General features: G+C 39.0%; 1 protein-coding gene across 3 annotated transcripts in view; it reads right to left on the reverse strand.

The window, feature by feature from the left end:
- Positions 1–20,572, reverse strand: part of TTLL11 (tubulin tyrosine ligase like 11) — a 288,007-nt gene that overhangs the window by 208,921 nt on the left and 58,514 nt on the right. For 2 of the 3 annotated variants that reach the window (XM_030817756.1, XM_030817758.1), the window contains exons 2-3: positions 18,112–18,208; positions 10,475–10,608 (exon numbers count right to left, since the gene is read on the reverse strand). The exons of the other annotated variant lie outside the window; for it this stretch is intronic. In XM_030817756.1, coding sequence (XP_030673616.1) covers positions 10,475–10,608; positions 18,112–18,208 — 231 coding nt within the window. The remainder of the gene's footprint in view (positions 1–10,474; positions 10,609–18,111; positions 18,209–20,572) is intronic. 3 annotated transcript variants of the gene reach the window in all.

The raw sequence follows: 20,572 nt of genomic DNA on the forward strand, positions 1-20,572 counted from the left end.
GGTGAAGCCCAGTGGATGCCCTGAGTTGAGAAAATGGAACTGTGAGTCAAGGAAGACTGAGAGAGCCAGAGTTCTCAGGACAGAGTATTGGGAAGGACACTTTTGCACAGAGAACTCTGGAGTGTCTTCCTTAAATATTTTGCTAGGTACAGATCAGCATGCACGTGAGGAAACTACCCAAGGCCAAACTAGCTGAAAAACTCCCCCAGAAAAGCAGAGGTAGCAGTGCCTGGTGTTCACACAGAGCCAGGAGTAGTGTCTTTCTCACCAGCCAGACTAGAAAACATGATTCATGGAGCACTGGGTAGAGCACACATAAGATTCTTATTGGAGTAGTGAGGAATAGTAAGCCTTAGATTGAGTACCACTCCAGTCCTGCCTAACAAATCTTGAAAATCTTGAAATAGACCTGAAATCTATTTCCAAGTAACTTAACTGGATCCTACAACAAAGTTCAAGAATATGTGCAGGAATATGGAAATATCCAACATGCAAATAAGGATTCACTATATCTGTCACCCAGCTAAAAACTACCAGACATGAAAAAAACATCATGATATGGGCCACAATGAAGAGAAAAATCAAAATCAACTCAGAATGGACAGAGTTAGAATTAGGAAACAGTGACATTATGAGAGTGATTATAATGCATTCCATATGTTCAAAAAGTTAAGTAGAAATATGGAAGATATTTAAAAAGACTCAACTCTCATATTTAGAAATAAAAACTACAATATGTGACATAAAAAAGAGATTGAATGGGATTATTAGACAATAATAAAAAAATGAGTGAATATGAAGACAAAATAACAGAAACTCTGCAAAATACAACAGAATGATTTTTTTAAATGAACAGAACTTCAGTGAACTGTGGGACAACTTCAGATGGACTAATATGTATGTAATTAGAGTGGGGAGTAGAAGTGAAGAGGCATAGAAAAAAATATCTGAAGAAATAATGGGCAAATATTTTCCAAATTTTATTAAAATTATAAACCCACAGGTCCAAAAGCTCAACGAGAAACATGAGCTTTAACATGAGAAATATGAAAGAAAATTACATCAAGACACATCATAATCAAGTTGTTCAAAACCAATGATAAAGAAAAAATATTAAAAGCAGCAAGAGAAAAAGAATATGTTATATAAAGAAGATCAAAAATAAGGAAGAAAACAGATTTCTTTTCGGAAACAATATAAGCAAGAAGACAGAAGAGCAATATACTAAAAGTGCTGAAAGAAAAACAAAATGGCAACCTAGAATTCTATACCTAGAGAAAATATCCAAAACCAAAGGCAAAATAAATGTCAAGAAATATAAAAGTGAGAGAATTCATCACCAAAAGACCGTCACTGTATGAAATGCTACAGAAAGTTATTTACACAAAAGAAAAATGATAACTGACAGAAATGTGAATCTACACAAAAAAATACAGAACACTGGAAATGGTAAACACATGAGTAAATATTTAAAATTATTTCCTCTTGTTATTTAAATCTCTTTAAAATAGAGTTGATTGTTTAAACAAAAATGATAACAATGTAGTCTGGAGTTCATAATAAGTATAAAAGTAAAATGTATAAAAACAACAGCTTAAAAGCTAGGTGTGGGAAAATGGAAGTACTATGAGTGTTATAAGGTTCTCATACTATAAAATGGTACTATATAACTTAAAGGTAGATTTTGATAAGTCAAAGATGTATACCATCAATTTTAAAGGAACCACTAAAAACAAAACAATTATAACTATTATGCCAACAAAGGAAATCAATAAAACTGAAAACTTCTAACCAGACTAATCAGAGGGAAAAAAAGAAAAACAAAAAAACACAGATTACAAATGTTAGGACTAAGAGGTATATCATTAGTAAAGGTAAAGGCAGATTATTAAAGGTAATATTATGAATCATTTTACACCAATAAAAGTGAAAACTTAGAAAAAGTAGACAAATTTCTTGAAAACAAACTATTAAAGCTCATTCAAGAAGAAATAGATGATATGAACAGCCTATATCTGTTAAAGAAATTGAATTTGTAGTTAAAAGTTTCCCATAAAGAAAATACCAAGCTCACATGACTTCCCTAGTGAATTTTACCAAACATTTAAAGAAATAATACCAACTCTGAAAAAACTCTTCTAGAAAATTTAAAAGTAGTAAATATTTTATAATTCATTCTATGTGGCCAGCATTATCCTGATAACAAACAAAAGACATTACCAAAAAAAAAAGAAAACTACAAACCAATATCCCTCATGAATATAGATGCAAATAAAGAAGATTTTAGTAAATCAAAATTCCACAATATATAAAAAGTATAATATGTTATGACTAAACAGAGTTTGTGTTAGGGATGCAGGGTTTGTTTAATATTTAAAAATCAATCATTGTAACTCAACCACATTAACAAGCTAAAAAAGAAGATCCATATGATCATCTCAATAGACACAGGGAAAAAAAAGAGTGACAAAATCCTACATCCATTCCTAATTAAAAACAAACAAAATCCATGGAAACAAGAAATAAAATGAAACTTCATCAATCTAATAAAGAACATCTACAAGAAACCTACAACTAATACAATACTTAATGATGAAAGACTATATCGTTAACCCCTAAGATCAGGAACAAGTCCCAGACATCTGTTCACACCACTTCTATTTAACATTATTTGGAGGTTCTAGCCAGTGCCATAAGGCAAGAAAAAGAAATAAAGGGCTAATTGTAAAGTAAGACAAAACCATTCAATTCTCAGAGGATGTAATAGTCCATATAGAAAATCCAATGGAAGTACAAAACAAGCTACTGGAACTATTAAATAAGTTTAACAAGGTTGCAGGATACAAGATCAATACACAAAAATCAATTTTATTTTTACATACAATGAACAATTAGAAATGGAAGTTTAAAAATAAAACACTGTCAATGTATCAAAAATTTGAAATCATAAGGGAAAATTGTGACAAAAGATGTGAAACACTTATACACTAAAAACTAAAAAACACTGTTGAAAGAAATTAAAGACCTAAATAAAAGGAAAGATACACCATATCGATGGGTCAGAAGACTCATTGTTAAGATGTTGATTCTACTCAAAGTGATATATAGATTCAACACAATTCCATTCAAAATGCCAGTGGGCTTTTTTGTAGACATTGACAAGCTGATTCTATATTTCATATGGCTGATCAAAGGACTACAATAGCCAAGACAACTTTGAAAAAGATGAACAAAGTTGGAGAGCTTACACTACCTGATTTCAAGGCTTATAAAGCTATATCAAAACAGCGAGGTTTTGGCAGAAAGAGAGACAAATAGATCAATGACATAGAATACAGAATTCAGAAATATACCTACACATATTTGGATAACTGTTTTTGACACTGGTGCAAAGGCAATTTGGAAGAGAAAGATTAGTGTTCTGATCAAATGTTTCTGGAACAACTGGATATTTATCTGCAAAAAAGTGAACTTCAATCCATACCTTACACTATTTACAAAAATTAACTCAAAATGAATCACAGACCTAAATTCGAAAGCTAAAACTATAGAACTTTTAGACAAAAACATAGGAGAATATCTTTGTGAGCTTGGGTTAGATATAAATTCCTATATGTGACACAAAAAGCATGATCTATTAAGAAAATTGATAAATTAGACTTTGTCAAAATTAAAAACTTGCTCTTCAAAAGATAGTAAGAGAATGAGAAGACATCTCACGTACCCCATAAGTATATGTACCTACTATGTAGACACAAATATTAAAAATTAAAAAATAAAAAAAGGCACAGACTGGAAGAAAATATTTACAATTGGTATATCTCATAAACACCTGTATTCAAAATATATAAAAACTCTCAAAGCTCAATAATAAAAATAAACAACCCAATTAAAAAAAATAGGCAAAACATGTGAACAGACATTTCATCAAAAAATATATCTGGATGGCAAACAAGCACATGAAAAGAAAGCTCCACATCATTAGTCTTTAGGAAGTGCGAAATACAACTGATGACAGGCCACTACATACCTATTAGAATGGCTAAAATTAAAAAGACTGACTACTGGCCCCATACGGTGACAGACAGGAGCAGTGGCTCATGCCTGTAATCCCAGCACTTTTGGAGGCCAAGGCAGGTGGATCGCTTGAGCTCAGGAGTTTAAGACGAGCCTGGGCAACATGGTGAAACCCTGTCTTTACAAAAAATACAAAAATTAGCCAGGTGTGGTGGCCTGTGCCTGTAGTTCCAGCTACTTGGGAGGATCGCTTGAGCCTGGGAGATGGAGGCTGCAGTGAGCTGTGATTGGGCCACTGCACTCCATCCTGGGCGACAGAGCAAGACCCTCTCTTAAGTAAATAAATAAATAGACTGACCATTACCAAATTCTGGCAAAGATATGGAGGAATTGGAATGTTCATACATTGTTGATGGGACTATAAAATGAAAAAATGACACAACTACTTTGGAAGACAATACTTTCTTTAAAATTAAATATACATCTACTATATGATCCAGCAATTCCATTTTTAAGCATTCACCCAAGAGGAATGAAAACATGTCCATGCAAAGACTTACACACAGGTGTTCATAGTGTATTTGTAACAGCCAGAAAACTGGAATCAACCCAAATGTCCAGCAGCAGGTGAAGGTCTAAGCAAACTGTGGTATAAACATTAAATAGAATACTCCTTGGCAATGAAGTATTGACACATACTACAAATATGGATGATTCTCAAAATAACTGAAAGAAGCGAGACCTCCCCCGAAAAAGGAGTGCCTGTTATATAATGCCATTTACATAAAATTCTACAAGTGCAAAGTTATCTTGACAGAAAGCGGATCCACTGTTGCCTGATAATAGGAGAGGAGGAAAAGGGGAAGAAGGGAAGGAGGGGCTGGGTGCAGTGGCTCACATCTATAATCCCAACAATTTGGAAGGCTGAGGCAGGCGGATCACTTGAGGTCAGGAGTTCGAGACCAGCCTGGCCAACATGGTGAAACCCGTCTCTAGTAAAAATACAAAAATTAGCTGGATATGGTGGCACATCCCTGTAATCTCAGCTACTCAGGGGGCTGAGGCAGGAGAATTGCTTGAATCTGGGATGGGAGGTGGATGTTGTAGTGAGCCAAGATCATGCCACTGCACTCCAGCCTGGGCAACAGAGCAAGACTCCGTCTCAAAAAAAAAAAAAAAAAAAAAAAAGAAGAGAAGGACAGAAGGATTACCAAGGAACATGAGGAAAAATTTCAGCATGATGCATATGTTCATTATCTTGATTGTGGCGATGATTTCACGGATTTTTACATATATGAAATGTATAAAACTGCACATTCTAAATATCTGTAGTTTATTCTATGTCGATTATATCTCAATAAAGCTGTCTGTTAAAAAGTGTAAGACAACTAGGCTCTCTGCAGAGTCTCAAAATATCTCTTTACTAGACACTTAGTAATTAAAAAGGAAAAAAACAGTAACTTTGTAGTGGAGAAATCTAGCAGACACTACTTTAACTAAGTGATCAAAGTTAACATCACCAGGGATAAGACGTCTTGCCATCATGTACCTAGCAACATCACTTTCATGGTGTTCTTGCCAAAAATGTCTAATCTGAATCTAACATGAGAAAAATCAGACAAATCCAAATGTAAGTTCATTCTAAAAAAAAAAAAGATAACTAGCCAGTTGTATTAGACGGTTCTTGCACTGCTATAAAGAAATACCTGAGACTGGGTAATTTATAAGAAAAGAGGTTTAATTGGCTCACAGTTCCACAGGCTGTACGGGAAGCATGATGCTGGCACCTGCTTGGCTTCTGGGGAGGCCTCAGGAAACTCTCAATCGTGGCAGAAGGCAAAAGGAAAGCAGGCACATCTTAGGTGGCTGGAGCAGGAGCAAGAGAGAAAGGAGGGAGGTGCTATACACTTTTAAACAACCAGATCTCATGAGAACTCTATCACTATGCAACACCAAGGAGGGAAATCTGTCTCCATGATCCAATCACCTCCCACCAGGCCTCACCTCCAACACTGGGGAATTACAATTCAACATGAGATTTGGTGGGGACACAGATCCAAACTGTATCACCAGTACTCTTCAAAAGAGTCAAGGTCACAAAAGACAAAGACCAGGGAACCGTTACAACCTAGAGAAGACTGGGGAGAAATGACAACTAAATGCAATGAGGGATCATGGAGTGAATCCTATACCAGAAAAAGGACGTTAGTAGGACAACAGACAAAATGCAAATAAAGAGCATAGGTTATTTCATATTATATCAATGTCAATTTCCTAGTTTCAGTCACTGTGAGGAAGTTAGATGAAGAATTTGGGGTGCTCTCTCTGTCCTATTTTTGCAACTTTTTTGTTGAGTTTTAAATTATTTCAAAGCAGTTTAAAAACTGAAGGCAAAATAAAGACATTTTCAGAGAAATGAAAGCTGAAGGAATTTGTCACCAGCAGACCTGCACTGCGAGAAATGTGTTGAAGCAAATTCTTGAGGCCAAAGGAAAATAATACCAAATGGAATCCCAGAGCCATTCAAAGGAATGAAGAATGCTAGAAATAGTAAATACATGAGTATAAAAGACAAATGTACTCATTTTTTAGTTTCTTTATAGGATAGTTGACTTTTCAGAGCAAAAATAATAACAATGTATTGTGTGGTTTATAACATTGTTAGAAGTAAAACAGATGAAGACAGCACAAAGGATGAGGGCGGGAATGGAACTATACTGCTGTAAGGTGCTAATATTTTACTTGAAGTTTGTAATACTTAAAGGCCAATGTGGTAAGTTAAAGATGCATTGTAAACCCTAGATACTAGGGTTAGGACGAAAACTAAAAAGATTTTTAAAAGAAGTATAGCTAATAAGCCTAAAGAAGAGATAAAATAAAACACTAAAAATATTCAATTAATCCAACAGAATAAATAGAAAAGAAATAGTAAGATGGTAGACTTGAATCTAACAGTTAATATTACATATTAAGATTAACTGGACTAAACACACAAATCAAAAGGCAGAGACTGTCAAACTGAATAAAAGACCACACCCAATTTCATGCTGTCAACAAGAAGCACTCTTTAAAAATGCAGATAGGTTAAAAGTAAAATAATGGTAAAAAGATACACCATGCAAATACTAAGCCAAAGAAAACTGGAGGTGCTAAATTAATATCAGACAAAATAGACTTCAGGACAAGTTACTGATAAAGGAGTCAAATCATCAAGCTAATAACGGAGCTTCAAAATTCATGAAGAAAACACTGATAGAACTAAAAGGAGAAGCAGACAGTCCAAAATTAAAGCTGGAAATTTCAACACTAACTTAGTAACTGATAGAACAAGTAAGTAGTAAAGCAGTAAAAAAGATGTGAATACCATCAATAGCAACTTGGCCTAATTGACACTTATAAGATGCTACATCAACAACTCCAGAATACTTACTATTTCCAAGTGCCATGAAACACTCATCAAGATGGACAATATGTAAGCCATTAGAAAACTCTCAATAAATTTAAAGAGACTGAGATAATACAGAATATACTCTCTGATGTCAACAAAATTAAATTAGAAATCAATACAAAAAATACTTGGAAAGTCCCCAGATGACTTAAAAAGTAAACAACACATTTCTACATAACCCATGGGCAGAGGAGAAATCCCAAGGAAAATTAGAGAACATTTTCAACTGAATTATAATGAAAATGTAATATATAAAAATTCCTGAGATGTATTCATAGCAGTGCCTAGAAGGAAATTTGCTTTAAGATTTAAAAATCAGTGATCTTAGTTTTGTAGCACGGCACATTATTCATGTTTGTGGTGTTGCAGGTGTCAAGAAACCTACTGCACTGCCAGTTGTATAAAAGCGCAGTATAATACAATTATGCACTGTACATACTTGATAATAAACTACTACGTTACTAGCTCCTGTATTTACTATAGTATACTTTTTATTGTTATTTTAGAGTGTACTCCTTCTACTTCTAAAAAAAAAAAAAAGTTGACTGTAGGATAGCCTCAGGCAGGTTTTCAGGAGGTATTCCAGAAGAAATCACTGTTATCGTAGGAGACGACAGCCCTATGCATGTTACTGCCCCTTGAAGACCTTCCAGTGGGATAAAATGTGGAGGTGGAAGACAGTGATATTGATGATCCTGACCCCATGTAGGCCTAGGCGAATGTATGTGTTTGTGTCTTGGTTTTTTAACAAAAAATGTTAAAAGTAAAAATAATTTTAACATTTAAATATAGAAAAAGGCTCAGGGAATAAGAATATAAGGAAATTTTTTTTGTATAGCTGTACAGCGTGTGTTTTAAGCTAAGTGTTATTACAAAAGAGTCTAAAAGGCTTTTAAAAAATAAAAAGTTTAGAAAGTAAAAAGTTACAGTAAGCTAAGGCTAATTTCCTCTCAAAGAAAATTTTTAAAAAATAGATTTTGTGTAGCCTAAGTATAGAGTGTTTCTGAAGTCTGCAGTAGCATAATGTCCTCGGCCTTCACATTCCCTTACCATTCACTCACAGACTCACCCAGAGCAACTTCTAGTCCTGCAAGCTCCATTCATGGGAAGTGTCCTACATAGGTGTACCATTTTTCATCTTTTATATGGTATTTTCCCCTTTCTATGTTTAGATACAAAAAAAGACTTACCAATATTAAGTCCAGTACCATGCTATACAGGTTTGTATCCTAGGAGCAACAGGCTATACCGTATAGCCTTGATGTGTAGGAACCTATACCGTCTAGGTTTGTGTAAGCGCACTCTATGGTGTTGGCGCAATGATGAAATCACCCAATGACACTTTTCTCAGAATGTGTACCCGTCAAGTGACTCATGACTGTAGTTGGATGCAGAGCTGTAAAGATGGGAAGGAAAGGTATTCCACATAGCAACAACAGCATGAGCAGAGCCACAGAAGAGAGACATTGGTGGGGGGGGCGGGGGTTAATTATGAGGAACAGCTGAGAGTTATCTTTTAAAATTAATTTTATTGACACATAGTTTGCATACAATTAAATGCACCCATTTTAAGTTAATAGTTCGATGAATTTTAAGCAATGTATATAAACCCATGTGACCACCATCTCAGAGAAAACTTCCTTTAAAAATTATCAATTCAAGCTGTTTTTGTGTTTAGTAAATGATAATTTTATTACAAGTTTTATAATTCAATATTAAAACCAAAACAATGCAGAGGCAATAAAATAGACTATAGAAAGCATATGCCTTGGAAATAGCTGTAGGTTTTAAACCCTACTTCTCAAGCAAGTTGCTAAACTTTTCAAAGCCTCAGTTTCCTCATCCATAAAATGGGGATAATAAAAAAAACCAGCCCCACAAGATTGCTGTGAAGATTAAAAGAAATAATGTGGGCTGGGCATGGTGGCTCATGCCTATAATCCCAGCACTTTGGGAGGCTGAGGCGGGCGGATCGCTTGAGGTCAGGAGTTCGAGACCAGCCTGGCCAACATGGTGAAACCCCATCTCTACTAAAAATAAAAAAATAAAAAATAAAAAGCCGTTGTGGTGGCACCCGCCCGTAGTCCCAGCTACTCAGAAGGCTGAGGCAGGAGAATGGCTTGAACCCAGGAGGCAGAGGCTGCAGTAAGCCAAGATCGCACCACTGCACTCTGGCCTAGGCAACAGAGCAACACTCTGTCTCAAAAACACAAAAATAAAAATAAAAATAAATAAAATATGTTAAACTTCTAGCACAAAGCCTGGAACATAGCAGGACCAGTAAATGGTGTTAGCCTTATCACAATTAGACAGGCATTGGTTGTATAGTTACCCCAGAGTTATGGGACAGACTGTGAAACTTGTACACAAAGGCTTTGAAAGGATCCTAAATGAAACTGTTAAAAGGCTAATAAAAATGGCAATTCTGAGTTCCACTTCCCTACTGGTTCCACTTCACAATCAGTGGTGAGGGCTCCAGTATATTACATGCTCAAATCTAGTGCTTCGAGATGGAATGGGTCACTTGACAATTGATTCTGGAACAAGTTTAAAGCAAAACACTTAAAAGGTTCCCCATGAGTTTGTCAGACCTGCTCCCTGACCTTTAAACAGAACCTGACCTCCCACATCTCAGGCCACAGGAAGCCAGGGAGGCCACGGCTCTAGGATTCCCCCAGTGGCCCCATTCTACTTGGGGGCCCAACCACCTGCTCTGGCTCCAGCTCCCTGGCTCCCCAGCATCCTGACTCCATGATCCAGCTCTGATATCCGCCTTAGGGCTGTCTTCTTGTGTCAAGACCCGTTTCTTCAAGTTTACCTACCTGTCACCCTACTCGTTCAACTCTGCAAGCTGTTTTGATAGCTGCCAACACCTACTGTGTACTGTTAAGACGCTCCCTTACTCTCAGCTTCCTGGGACCCCCTGCCCCAGCTCCCAGCACACAGGACCCAGGACACAGTTGCAACCATAATATAATTCAGGGGTCATGGGGACGGAGTGCCATCTACCTGAGCAACAAAGAGCTGGAACTCGTCAGGCAGAATCCATGAGCGAGGGTAGAAGTTGTACTCCTCAGGAAAGAGATTCTGCATGGTTCTCACTGCTCTGCTCAGAGTAATTTTACGCACCATCTCCGTCATGCCTGGGGAGAAGAGACGCTGTGAGGTTTTAACAACAGTGGGCTACTAGCTATAAAACAGCCATTATTTGGGACTTTTAAAACCATCCACCCGACATATTCTCTTTTTTAGGCAGGATTTTTAAAAAAAGGTCTGAGTTGTTCCCCACAGCGGTGACTCGTGGTTTGGAAAGAACTACTGAGTTAATGAAAAACTTGAGGTAACGGACGGGTGTTCTTTTCTCTTTATAAAAATGAAGCATCAGTTTGAAGGAATGAGTTTTCACCTAGTTTATTCTTTTATTCTTTGTCATCCCCTTAGGTAATGAATAGGGAAGCATTTATATCTTGCACTTAAAATTTAATACCTTCTTTAATTTGGGGCCACCTTACATGCTTCTGGGATTCCTTCCATCTTGTACCCTAGAGAATATTATCTAGTGGACTCTGGTTACATTATGAGAGGCTTAATTAAGTTTCTTTCTTTTACTGTTTCATGAGTATTAAAGGCATGGAATAGGAAAATACACATCTTTCAGCATAATATCTGTCTCCTTGAATGAAGGACAGGAAATAAAAAGAATACCGTAATTTATACTTCAAGGGAAAAAATGCAATCTGTAGGAGTTCCTCAGTTATTAGGACTGACACTGACATTGATCCTATCTCATTAATTTGCCCAGAGGGAATTGAAATGTCTCACTGTTATAAAACATTAAAAGAATGGTGGGGGCATGAACCTGGGAGGCGGGGCTTGCAGTGAGCCAAGATTGATCGAGCCACTGCACTCCAGTCTGGGCGACATAGCAGGACTCTGTCTCAAAAAAAAAAAAAAAAAAGAATGATGGATTTTTTTTTTCTTGTAACATCATTAGTAACTCTGACAACAGAAGAAACCCAGTAGTATACATTGTAGCAAATTTTAAGCAAATAGGTAAAAATTATTACCAATTTTAGCATGTTTATTTCTTTTTTTTTTTTTTTTTTTGAAACACAGTCTTGCTTTAATGCCCAGGCTGGAGTGCAGTGGCATGATTTCAGCTCATTGCAAGCTCCACCTCCCAGGCTTAAGGGATCCTCCCACCTCAGCCTCTCGAGTAGCTGGGACTACAGGTGTGTGCCACCATGCCTGGCTAATTTTTGTATTGTTTTTGTTTTTGCAGAGACAGGGTCTCACTATTGCCCAGGCTAGTCTTGAACCTCTAGGCTCAAACCATCCACCCGCCTTGGCCTCCCAAAGCCCTGGAATTACAGGCATAAGCCACCACACCTGGCATCATCCTTATTTCTTTTTCTTTTTCTTTTTCTTTTTCTTTTTCTTTTTAGGCAGAGTTTCGCTCTTGTTGCCTAGGCTGGAGTGCAATGGAGCGATCTCGGCTCACTGCAACCTCTGCCTCCTGGGTTCAAGCAATTATCCTGTCTCAGCCTCTTGAGCAGCTGGGATTACAGGTGCATGCCACCATGCCCAGCAAATTTTTGTATTTTTAGTAGAGAAGGGGTTTCACCATGTTGGCCAGGCTGGTCTCGAACTCCTGACCTCAGGTGATCCACTCGCTTCAGCCTCCCAAAGTGCTGGGATTACAGGCGTGGCCACCACACCCGGCTATCATGCTTGTTTCTTAAGACAAATATCATTGCCAAAAATGGTGGCTAAAAATGGCCTTTACCCTGAAAGAGACCAAACAGTTCCATTATTGATACTAGAAATGTGCTAAGCAAAGCTATTTTTAACAGAAAATACAAAGTTCCATGTCAGCTTGGCATGCCCAAATTATCACACATTCCAAATGGGCAGTCAGAATGAATGAGTTTCCTCTAAATTCCCACGTTCAGAAAAAAAAGGGTAAACATCTGGGAAGGAAAGTTTTAAGAACCAACTTCTTGCTTCCGTCAGCATATTAAAAAGTGCAATAAATCTAAAGATCCCAGCTTCAAGATGTCAGTGCCCAGGTCTTACTTGTTGTTTAGAAGGATGTAGGGAAGGATTAAGTAAGAAATAAAGGAGCTTAAAAAGCACTAATAAACTGTGCTCTAACAGGGACTGTTCAACAGTCAAGAAAACTCACTGAGGACACTGTTCTGAGCTTCCCAAGAAGGGAGTCTGGAAAATCACAGCTATTTCCTTTAATTCTCCCTCAAAATTCGAATTGTTGCATTATAAACACTAGAGCTGACACAAAGTAAACAAGGCAAAACTTCAACTTTTTTGGAATCCTTTCGCTCGAGGTTTACTAACATTTTAGTTACCGTATTGAACTGAAAGCCTTCACACATTGTGCACATGTACCTTAAAACCTAAAGTATAATAAAAAAAAAAAAAAAAAGAAAGCCTTCATAACTAACTGTAATACAGCACTTTACTCCACGTAGAGGATGCCTCCTGACCACATAGTGTTGTGGTATTTTCTGCACTTTAAAGTCGTTGTGCCGGGGGAATGTTCTCTTTCCGAAATCTCTCAGCAGGTCAGAAGGGCTCATACAACCCAGAGAGCTGTGAGTACATGAGGGCAGTCTGGGTACTCCATGTGAAAAATCTATGTCCAGCAAATTCAGTCAATATTCATTTAATATCGGCAATGGCTCCTTCTGTAATGTGGATCATCAGGCCCCACACCAGCTAATAGGTGTTTCCAAGTTTACCTTCATGTCTCCAGGCAGTTTTCTACTGTAAACGGCCAACTTAAGAAGCACCCCTGGAAGCCAGGCACTTCCTGCCTACAGGCAGGCCGGAGGCAGCTCACTCCAAACCTGCCTGAATGCCTGTCTCCAGGAGGGACGGGTGTAGACTTCTCTCAATCCACTTAGCACCAAACCTTTGCTCCTCCATGTCTAAGCCGTGCTCCTATCAAGTGCCACCAGGAAAAGAGTTTCTGGCCCCTCACTAGAACCCACATGGAAGCTGCTGGCCTCTCCACCTCTGGAGGTGGCTCAGAGACAGGTGTGGGAGTAGTATCTTCTCCATTATGACCCTGACAAGCGTAGCAGCGTTTCTAGCTGATCCAGGGCACGCGTTCCCAGAGTCAATCTGTGAGAAGGGAGGTCATGGCCAGCTCTGCTGACTTCAGGCCCTGCTGGCTCCAGGCCCTGTCCCCTTTCCCTAAGCAGCTGCAGCACCTGACCCCTCGTCACCTCTGTCCCCACCCTGGGCTCTGGGACCAATTCTGATCTGAGAGAGAAGCTCTAGGTCTAACCCCCAGCTCCCTTCTGCTAAAAGTCTGACCTAGACTTTGTATTCCAATCAGATAAGAAGGATTTTACCCATTTTTCCGGTGTTCTATTGCTTGTATCCAAATGTTGGTGACCTTATCTTTTGCTCCTGGAGCCTGAGTGGCTGCCTTAGCAATGCAGAGCTGAGGCCTTTTCTTTGTTCTCTCCAATGCCCCTCCTCTCTCCAACCTCTCCTCTGTTCCCCTCAAGCCCACCCTGCAAGGGCTGGAATCCTCCTGTCTGTGACTTTAGCCCAGTGTCTGGGGTCCTGCTACCTAACAGCTCCTTTTGAGGTTGACTGCCCATCTAGGTTTCTCAATAAGCTCTACCCCTAGACTTCCCTATGAGGGCAGTTCCCTATCAATTGGGAAAACCTCCTAATTCAGGTGGGAGTTTCTGACACCAAGGGCTTACCTCCTGCCCCTCCCTCTGAGGCCTGGGTATTTCTGTCTACTACGCTGGAGTCTCAAGGCCTGGTGGGTCTCATCCCATTCAAGTTAACCGACAGCATAACAGTTCAATCTCAGGTTTGCCCATGCAGCCCCACTTAACCCAGTTAATGTAAAACAAAACAAACTAAAACTGAGCTATACTTGGAGCACTATTCAATCAAAATATTATTTATAACAATAATTCTTGGCAAAAACACATTAGAACCACCAAACAACAAATAAATACTTTCAGATACATCCTGTTCTCTCTATTCTAATTGCCACTAATTCATTCATCTCTTGGGTGGATGCTGCAGCAGACTCTTAGCTACATCTCTGTTTCTTCTCTGAGCCATCTCACCCATTTCTAATATGTCCCTCTGGCTGATCTTGCTAATATGCAAGCTGACCCGTGTCACTGTCTGGCTTAAAAATTCCTCAGTGGCTCCCCATGACCTTCAGGCTCTAACAATGCTGTAGTTGGGTTCCTGCTCATCACCCCTCCCTTGCCCCGCTCACCTGACGCCGTCTAACCATGGTGGGCCACTTGCCCTTTGCTGAATTGAGCAATAGGCTCAAGGCATTCTGTCTTTGCACCAGCTCTGCTCCCTTGTTTGGGATGGGGATCAGGCCCATCCATCCTGGAGGTTCACTTTCCATGCCAGTCCTGTTCTCCAGGATCTCTCACCCTGCTGCTCCCTGGGCAAATCTGGGTTAGGTTGCCTGCCCTCGCTCCGGACCCCCACAGCATTCCAGCTTCCTCCAGCATAGCCCCTAGGCTGTATTTTTCTTCTCTCTTTACATGCCTTTCTCTGTGTCTTTATAGCCTCAGAGCCCAGACCAATGCTTGACAGATAGCTGTCCCCACAGGGTCCTCACTGAAGCTCCCTCCCTCTCTAGCAGAAAGCCCCCTCCTCAGGTGGGCTCTCAGGTACCACCTGCCATGTGATGCCATACATCTCAGACCCTGAAACTCAGCAAAAGACCTGCTCAGAAGCTGAGAATGGACAGTTTTGGATTTTCTTAAAGCTAAATCTGATACGTCTAATCTGACATGTCTGATTTAGATACGTCTAAAGAAAGTAGACATATCTAATATCTACTTCCTTTAGACGTATCTAAATCAGATTATTTTCATACAAAGTCTTAATTCATCAGCCAAAATATAATAATGTAATTTGAACCATGAAATTACCCATAGAAAAGTGACTAAAATCTAATGTGCTGACACAAACAAAATTAATCACTTCCATCTGTATATATCCGTTCTCAGTTGACCCAGCACATAAAGCGTTTATACTTGCCTGGGATATCCACTAGAACTTACCCTAAGTAATATACAATGTATAGAAAGTGCATTTTAGAATAACGGGATATATGAGAGACAGAAGATAAGCTTGGACACAAACTGGTATCAGAGGACAGACTATTCTGGAATCACCCCTCTGCTGAGGATTACTACCTTTCACAGGGCAGAGGGTGTGGCAGCACTGTTCTCTGCCTAGAGGTTCAAGAGCCTGCTTTGTCATTAGAACTAATTAATTTCTGTTAGTAATGTGGAAAAGTCTATGTACCAATCGCTGGCATGTGGAATATGGGATGAGGCAAACTTGCTTCTTTGGAATGAATATCATTCTGTCACCTTTAATGAAACTAATCCTTTGTGGGCACGTCATTCTATATTTCTAATTTGTATTCCAAATGTAGATCTATAGCTATTTCTTTCCTACTCTGAGCCACTAGATGAGGCATGAGCAAATGGGGGAAAATGTAAATGAAGCCTCATTTGATGATTCATGTCTTAGGAACTCTGTCCTCATTCAAAGCATTTTCTCTTCCAAACTGTATTCTCCCAATATCCTAATAAGTCCTTTAAGTGGCATCACAAAGCATCATTTTCTGAGCAGCAAGACACAAAAAATAATAGCTATCCCATTAAACTGTTGGGCAAGAACGCTGGCTGCAAGAATCATTCTTGTTCTGTAACAAAACCCTTTCTCCTTCTCTAAGGATAAATTTGACCTTGGGTTAACTTTCCATCTCTGTTCCCCTAGAAAACAACGAAGGCAGAATGTTAGCTGAATTACTAGGCAACAAAGCATATGGTTAAAATGATCCCTGATTTGGTAAATTGCATACATATCTAGTAGAAAGTTATAGCTCTAGGCTTTTCTGAGTGCGATGATTCTTGTAACTTAATATGACCCTTGCTGGGACCTTAGAAGCCATACTATGGAGCAGTTCTAAGAGATAACGGGCTCCTGTGGGGCATCTGAGCCAAGAAAGACTCATATCCACCAGTGTGGATCTTGTCCTTTTGCACCTGAGCTTTCACTTGAGGGCCAGAGACTAGTCCCTGCAACTCTTACAAACACTTCACTGAAGAGAAATGCTTGACACTGACTGTCCAGCAAGCTGTTTCCTGCCCTGTATCCTTCTAAGTGAATCTGAGCCAAGTGTGGCCTATGGTAGTGAACTTGTAAGACTGCATGCTTAGGTGAAAACTCCTAGTGGATGTGGCATAACTACCACCCACTATATAACGTATGGCTATTGTGTTTTCTGCAATGCGTTTTCTTAAAGACATGGGATAGAATGTCAAGGAAAGAGTAAACTGATTCTCCCTTTAAAATAGGTAAAATTGATAAAATACTAAGAGAAAACATCCTATATTTAGGCAACTACACTAGGACTGCAACCATGCAAAAAGGATGAGTAAACTTGCTTAAGGTTTGGGAGGAAATATAGAAATATTCACATTGCTGTTTTGTTCAACGAGACATGGGATTCAGAGTGATGTTCTTTTTAGAAATTATTTATTACGGCATTATAATATGGTCTGTGTAATATATTAACATTTTAAAAAATAAGTGGAAGGCCTTTTGACTGCATCATACCCAGCTTAATCCAGTGCTCCTTCTCCCTATGCTGTCCTACCATCTTAAATATCCTCTTCATTCAGCCATCAAAAATAATGAAGAGACCCGGTACAGTGGCTCACGCTTGTAATCCCAGCACTTTGGGAGGCTGAGGCAGATGGGTCACTTGAGGTCAGGAGTTCGAGACCAGCCTGGCCAGCGTGACATGGCAAAACTCTGTCTCTACTAAAAATACAAAATTAGCCGGGTATGGTGGTGCAGGCCTGTAATCCCAGCTACTCAGGAGGCTGAGGCAGGAGAATTCCTTGAACCTGGGAGGCAGAGGTTGCAGTGAGCCAAGATCGTGCTGCTGCTCTCCAGTCTGGTGACCAAGCGAGACTCCGTCTCAAAAACGTGGTAGAGATTAAAATGCAAAACAAAAAAGTTGTATTGGGAGGTTGGTAGTGGAGTGAGGGGGATATCTTAGTACTGGCTATGATGCTTTTCTAGCACTAAGATTTCTCCTTGTAGGATAAGTCTTGCCGAGATAATGTCATTAGGTAAAAGGCAGAGGCTGTCTGCAGCCTGTAGTACTTAATACGGAGACCGGTTTATTTGGTTTTAAAAATGGTACCTCCAAATATAATACTTAAAGAAAAGGGAAGCTGATACCCCATTTCTATGACATACGCCTAGAATTTTGGTACTTTTGTTTCCCGCAAGAGTGAAATGCTCTATTTTTTTTTCATTTTCAGAATATGTTCCTCTCATTAGAACGCCATATTATATGTATAACCCAAAAAGCGGAAACCATGTTCTTCCACCACTGGAATTAGACCAAGAAAGCCTGCCTTTGAACCTTTAAAAGCCTGTCTCCAATCCTTAAACCCTTAATGGCTAGTGAACACAGCAATTCCCAATTAAGAGTCCTCAAGTTTGATCTCAAAAATAACTGTCATGTTTTAGTAGAAGAGTGTACCAGAGACTTGGCCCTAGAAACATTTTTAAATGTCAACAATAACAGCAGATACCTGGAAACTTGTTCACTTGACCGGAGAATATGTCATTGTCGTGAAATGAAACTCCGTGCCAGTAGATGTCACAAGGCAAGCGCCGGCCAAAAGGGAACTAGAAGAGAAAACATGTGACTCACGATAAGAATAAGAAGAGCAGCGGCCACACTGAGTATCCGTTATGTACAAATTCCGGGCACCCTGGTGTACTTACCATGGTTTAATCCTTACAATACTCATATGAGGTAAGTGATATTCCTTCCCATTTTACAGATGAGGAAACAGATTCAGACAGGTTTAATAGCTTGTTCCAAGTGGCAGAGCTCTGATTACATGTGGCAGATACTACACTCCTGGCTTTGCTGGCACCATTTCACTTTAATCCTTATAACTACCCTATAAAGGATTAATCTCATTTTGCTGATTCAAAACTTGGGGCTGACAGAGGTAATTTAACATGCCCAAGGGTCACACAGAGCTGGTAAGGGGAGGAACCAGGATTTGAGTCCAGGTCTATCCAAATTCCAAGCCCATACGTCCCTTCCTCTGAAAATTACAACCCTCAACTGAGCCCAAAAGAATAAGCTTTCAGAGTCCCTCTTCCCCTATCTCTCTCTCTCTCTCTCTCTCTTTCACACACACACACACACACACACTCCATGAGGGTAAGATGAATCCCCGTGCCTAAAACAATTCCCGAAACTCATAAAGACTTCCTGAATTAATAAATGAACAGGTCAGGAGTGGTCGTCTGACTCAAGATGAGATAACCAGATTCTCTCTTCCAGGAATCTGGAAATCAGAGATGCCAGGCAGCCTCTGCTGGCCCTTGAACTGGCAGGGATAAAAAGCCAGGGCAGGGCAGCTGTGCTTGGCTATGTGCACAGGAGCAGAGACAGCCAGTCTGCTGAGAGACAAGAAAGGAGCAGGAGTGGGAGGGAAGGCAGAGATGAGACCACATAGCCCTAGAAACTCAGACTGAGTGGCCTCAGACCCGCATGAGCCTGTAAGATAGCCTTGTATCCTGAGAATACCTTTTTGGTCTTCTAAAATCCTGTTTGGCACAAGCTATAGAGTTTCAATTATTTGCAGCCAGAAAATTTCTCACTGAGACAAAAGGGCCTGTTCTTTCCACTACATCCTGCTGATTCTCAAAGTTATCAACAAGCTCTGCATTTAATGAACATATTTTTTAAATCTGTAACTCAGATGACCTTGTTAAAGGAGAAAGGGAGGCCATGTTAGTTCATATTCAGAATTTGCTTGTTAAAAGTGCACACGAATAGATATGCCAACACATTAAATAAAAATCTTTTGATTTTCCCATTCTAGGACTATAGGTAATCAGAATTCTTATCTACTTCAAGTTGAGGGGCCAAGGTCCAATGGAAGAACATAGCCTTACTCATGAAATGGTGGTGACTCAATGCTTTCCATCCATCCCACATTAAAATGAAGCCAGCCTCAGGTCATTTAAACCAGTCACATTATTTCAAAGCTGTGCACAGTGAGGCATATGTTGTACACTCTACTCACATTAACAACTTCCATCTATAATTTATAGCATTTTGCTCATTTTCTTTTTATACAATGGACTGTAAGTTATTAATTCAGTACTCATAAATACAATGAGATACAACATATGTTATTTTCTTCTAGCTGTTAAGTGCTAATACAGAGAAGGAGAAAATAACCAGAATTAAGCAGGCTATCCAAGCAAAGGGTAAAGTGGCTTTGCTTTGTTGCCCACAATGAGGAACAAACACCTTGTCAGTGGGCAACCCAATGACTCTTATCTCCTTTTTCATCACTCTTCAATGCTTACCACCCTCATGAATACCAAATTGCCCCTCCTTTCAGAGGCACCTTTAGCTCATTCAGTTTTGAGAAACTACCATTTTTAAAAACGTCCGTTCACTTGGTAATTATTATATGCCAGACTAGGTGCTAGGAATATGGGGGATATAATTTTAAGTCCCAGGATTTCATAATCCTACCTCTTTTTAAGCTCCTTTAAAAACTGTCCGCTTACACAGCTAACATCATACTCAATGGTAAAATACTAAAAGCTTTAAAGCTTTTCCTCCATAATCAGGAATAAGACAAAGATGCCCACTTTTATTTAACACCAACATAGTATTATAAATTCTACCCAGAATAGGCAAGAGAAAGAAATAAAAGGTGTCCACATTAGAAAACAAGAAGCAAAATTATGTTTGTTGATGACATGATCCCATATGTAGAAAACTCTAATGATTCCACAGAAAAATATTAAAAGTAATAAACAAATTCAGCAAAGTTGCAGGATACAAAATCAACACATAAAAATCAACTGTGTTTTCATACATGATAATGAACAATCCAAAAAGGACTTTTTTTAAGAATTCCATTTACAATAGCATCAAAAAGAATAAAATACTTAGGAATTAACCAAAAAGGTGAAAGACTTGTACACTGAAAACTATAAAATATTTGTAAA

This window comes from Nomascus leucogenys, chromosome 8 (assembly GCF_006542625.1).
Source record: "Nomascus leucogenys isolate Asia chromosome 8, Asia_NLE_v1, whole genome shotgun sequence".
NCBI lineage: Eukaryota > Metazoa > Chordata > Mammalia > Primates > Hylobatidae > Nomascus > Nomascus leucogenys.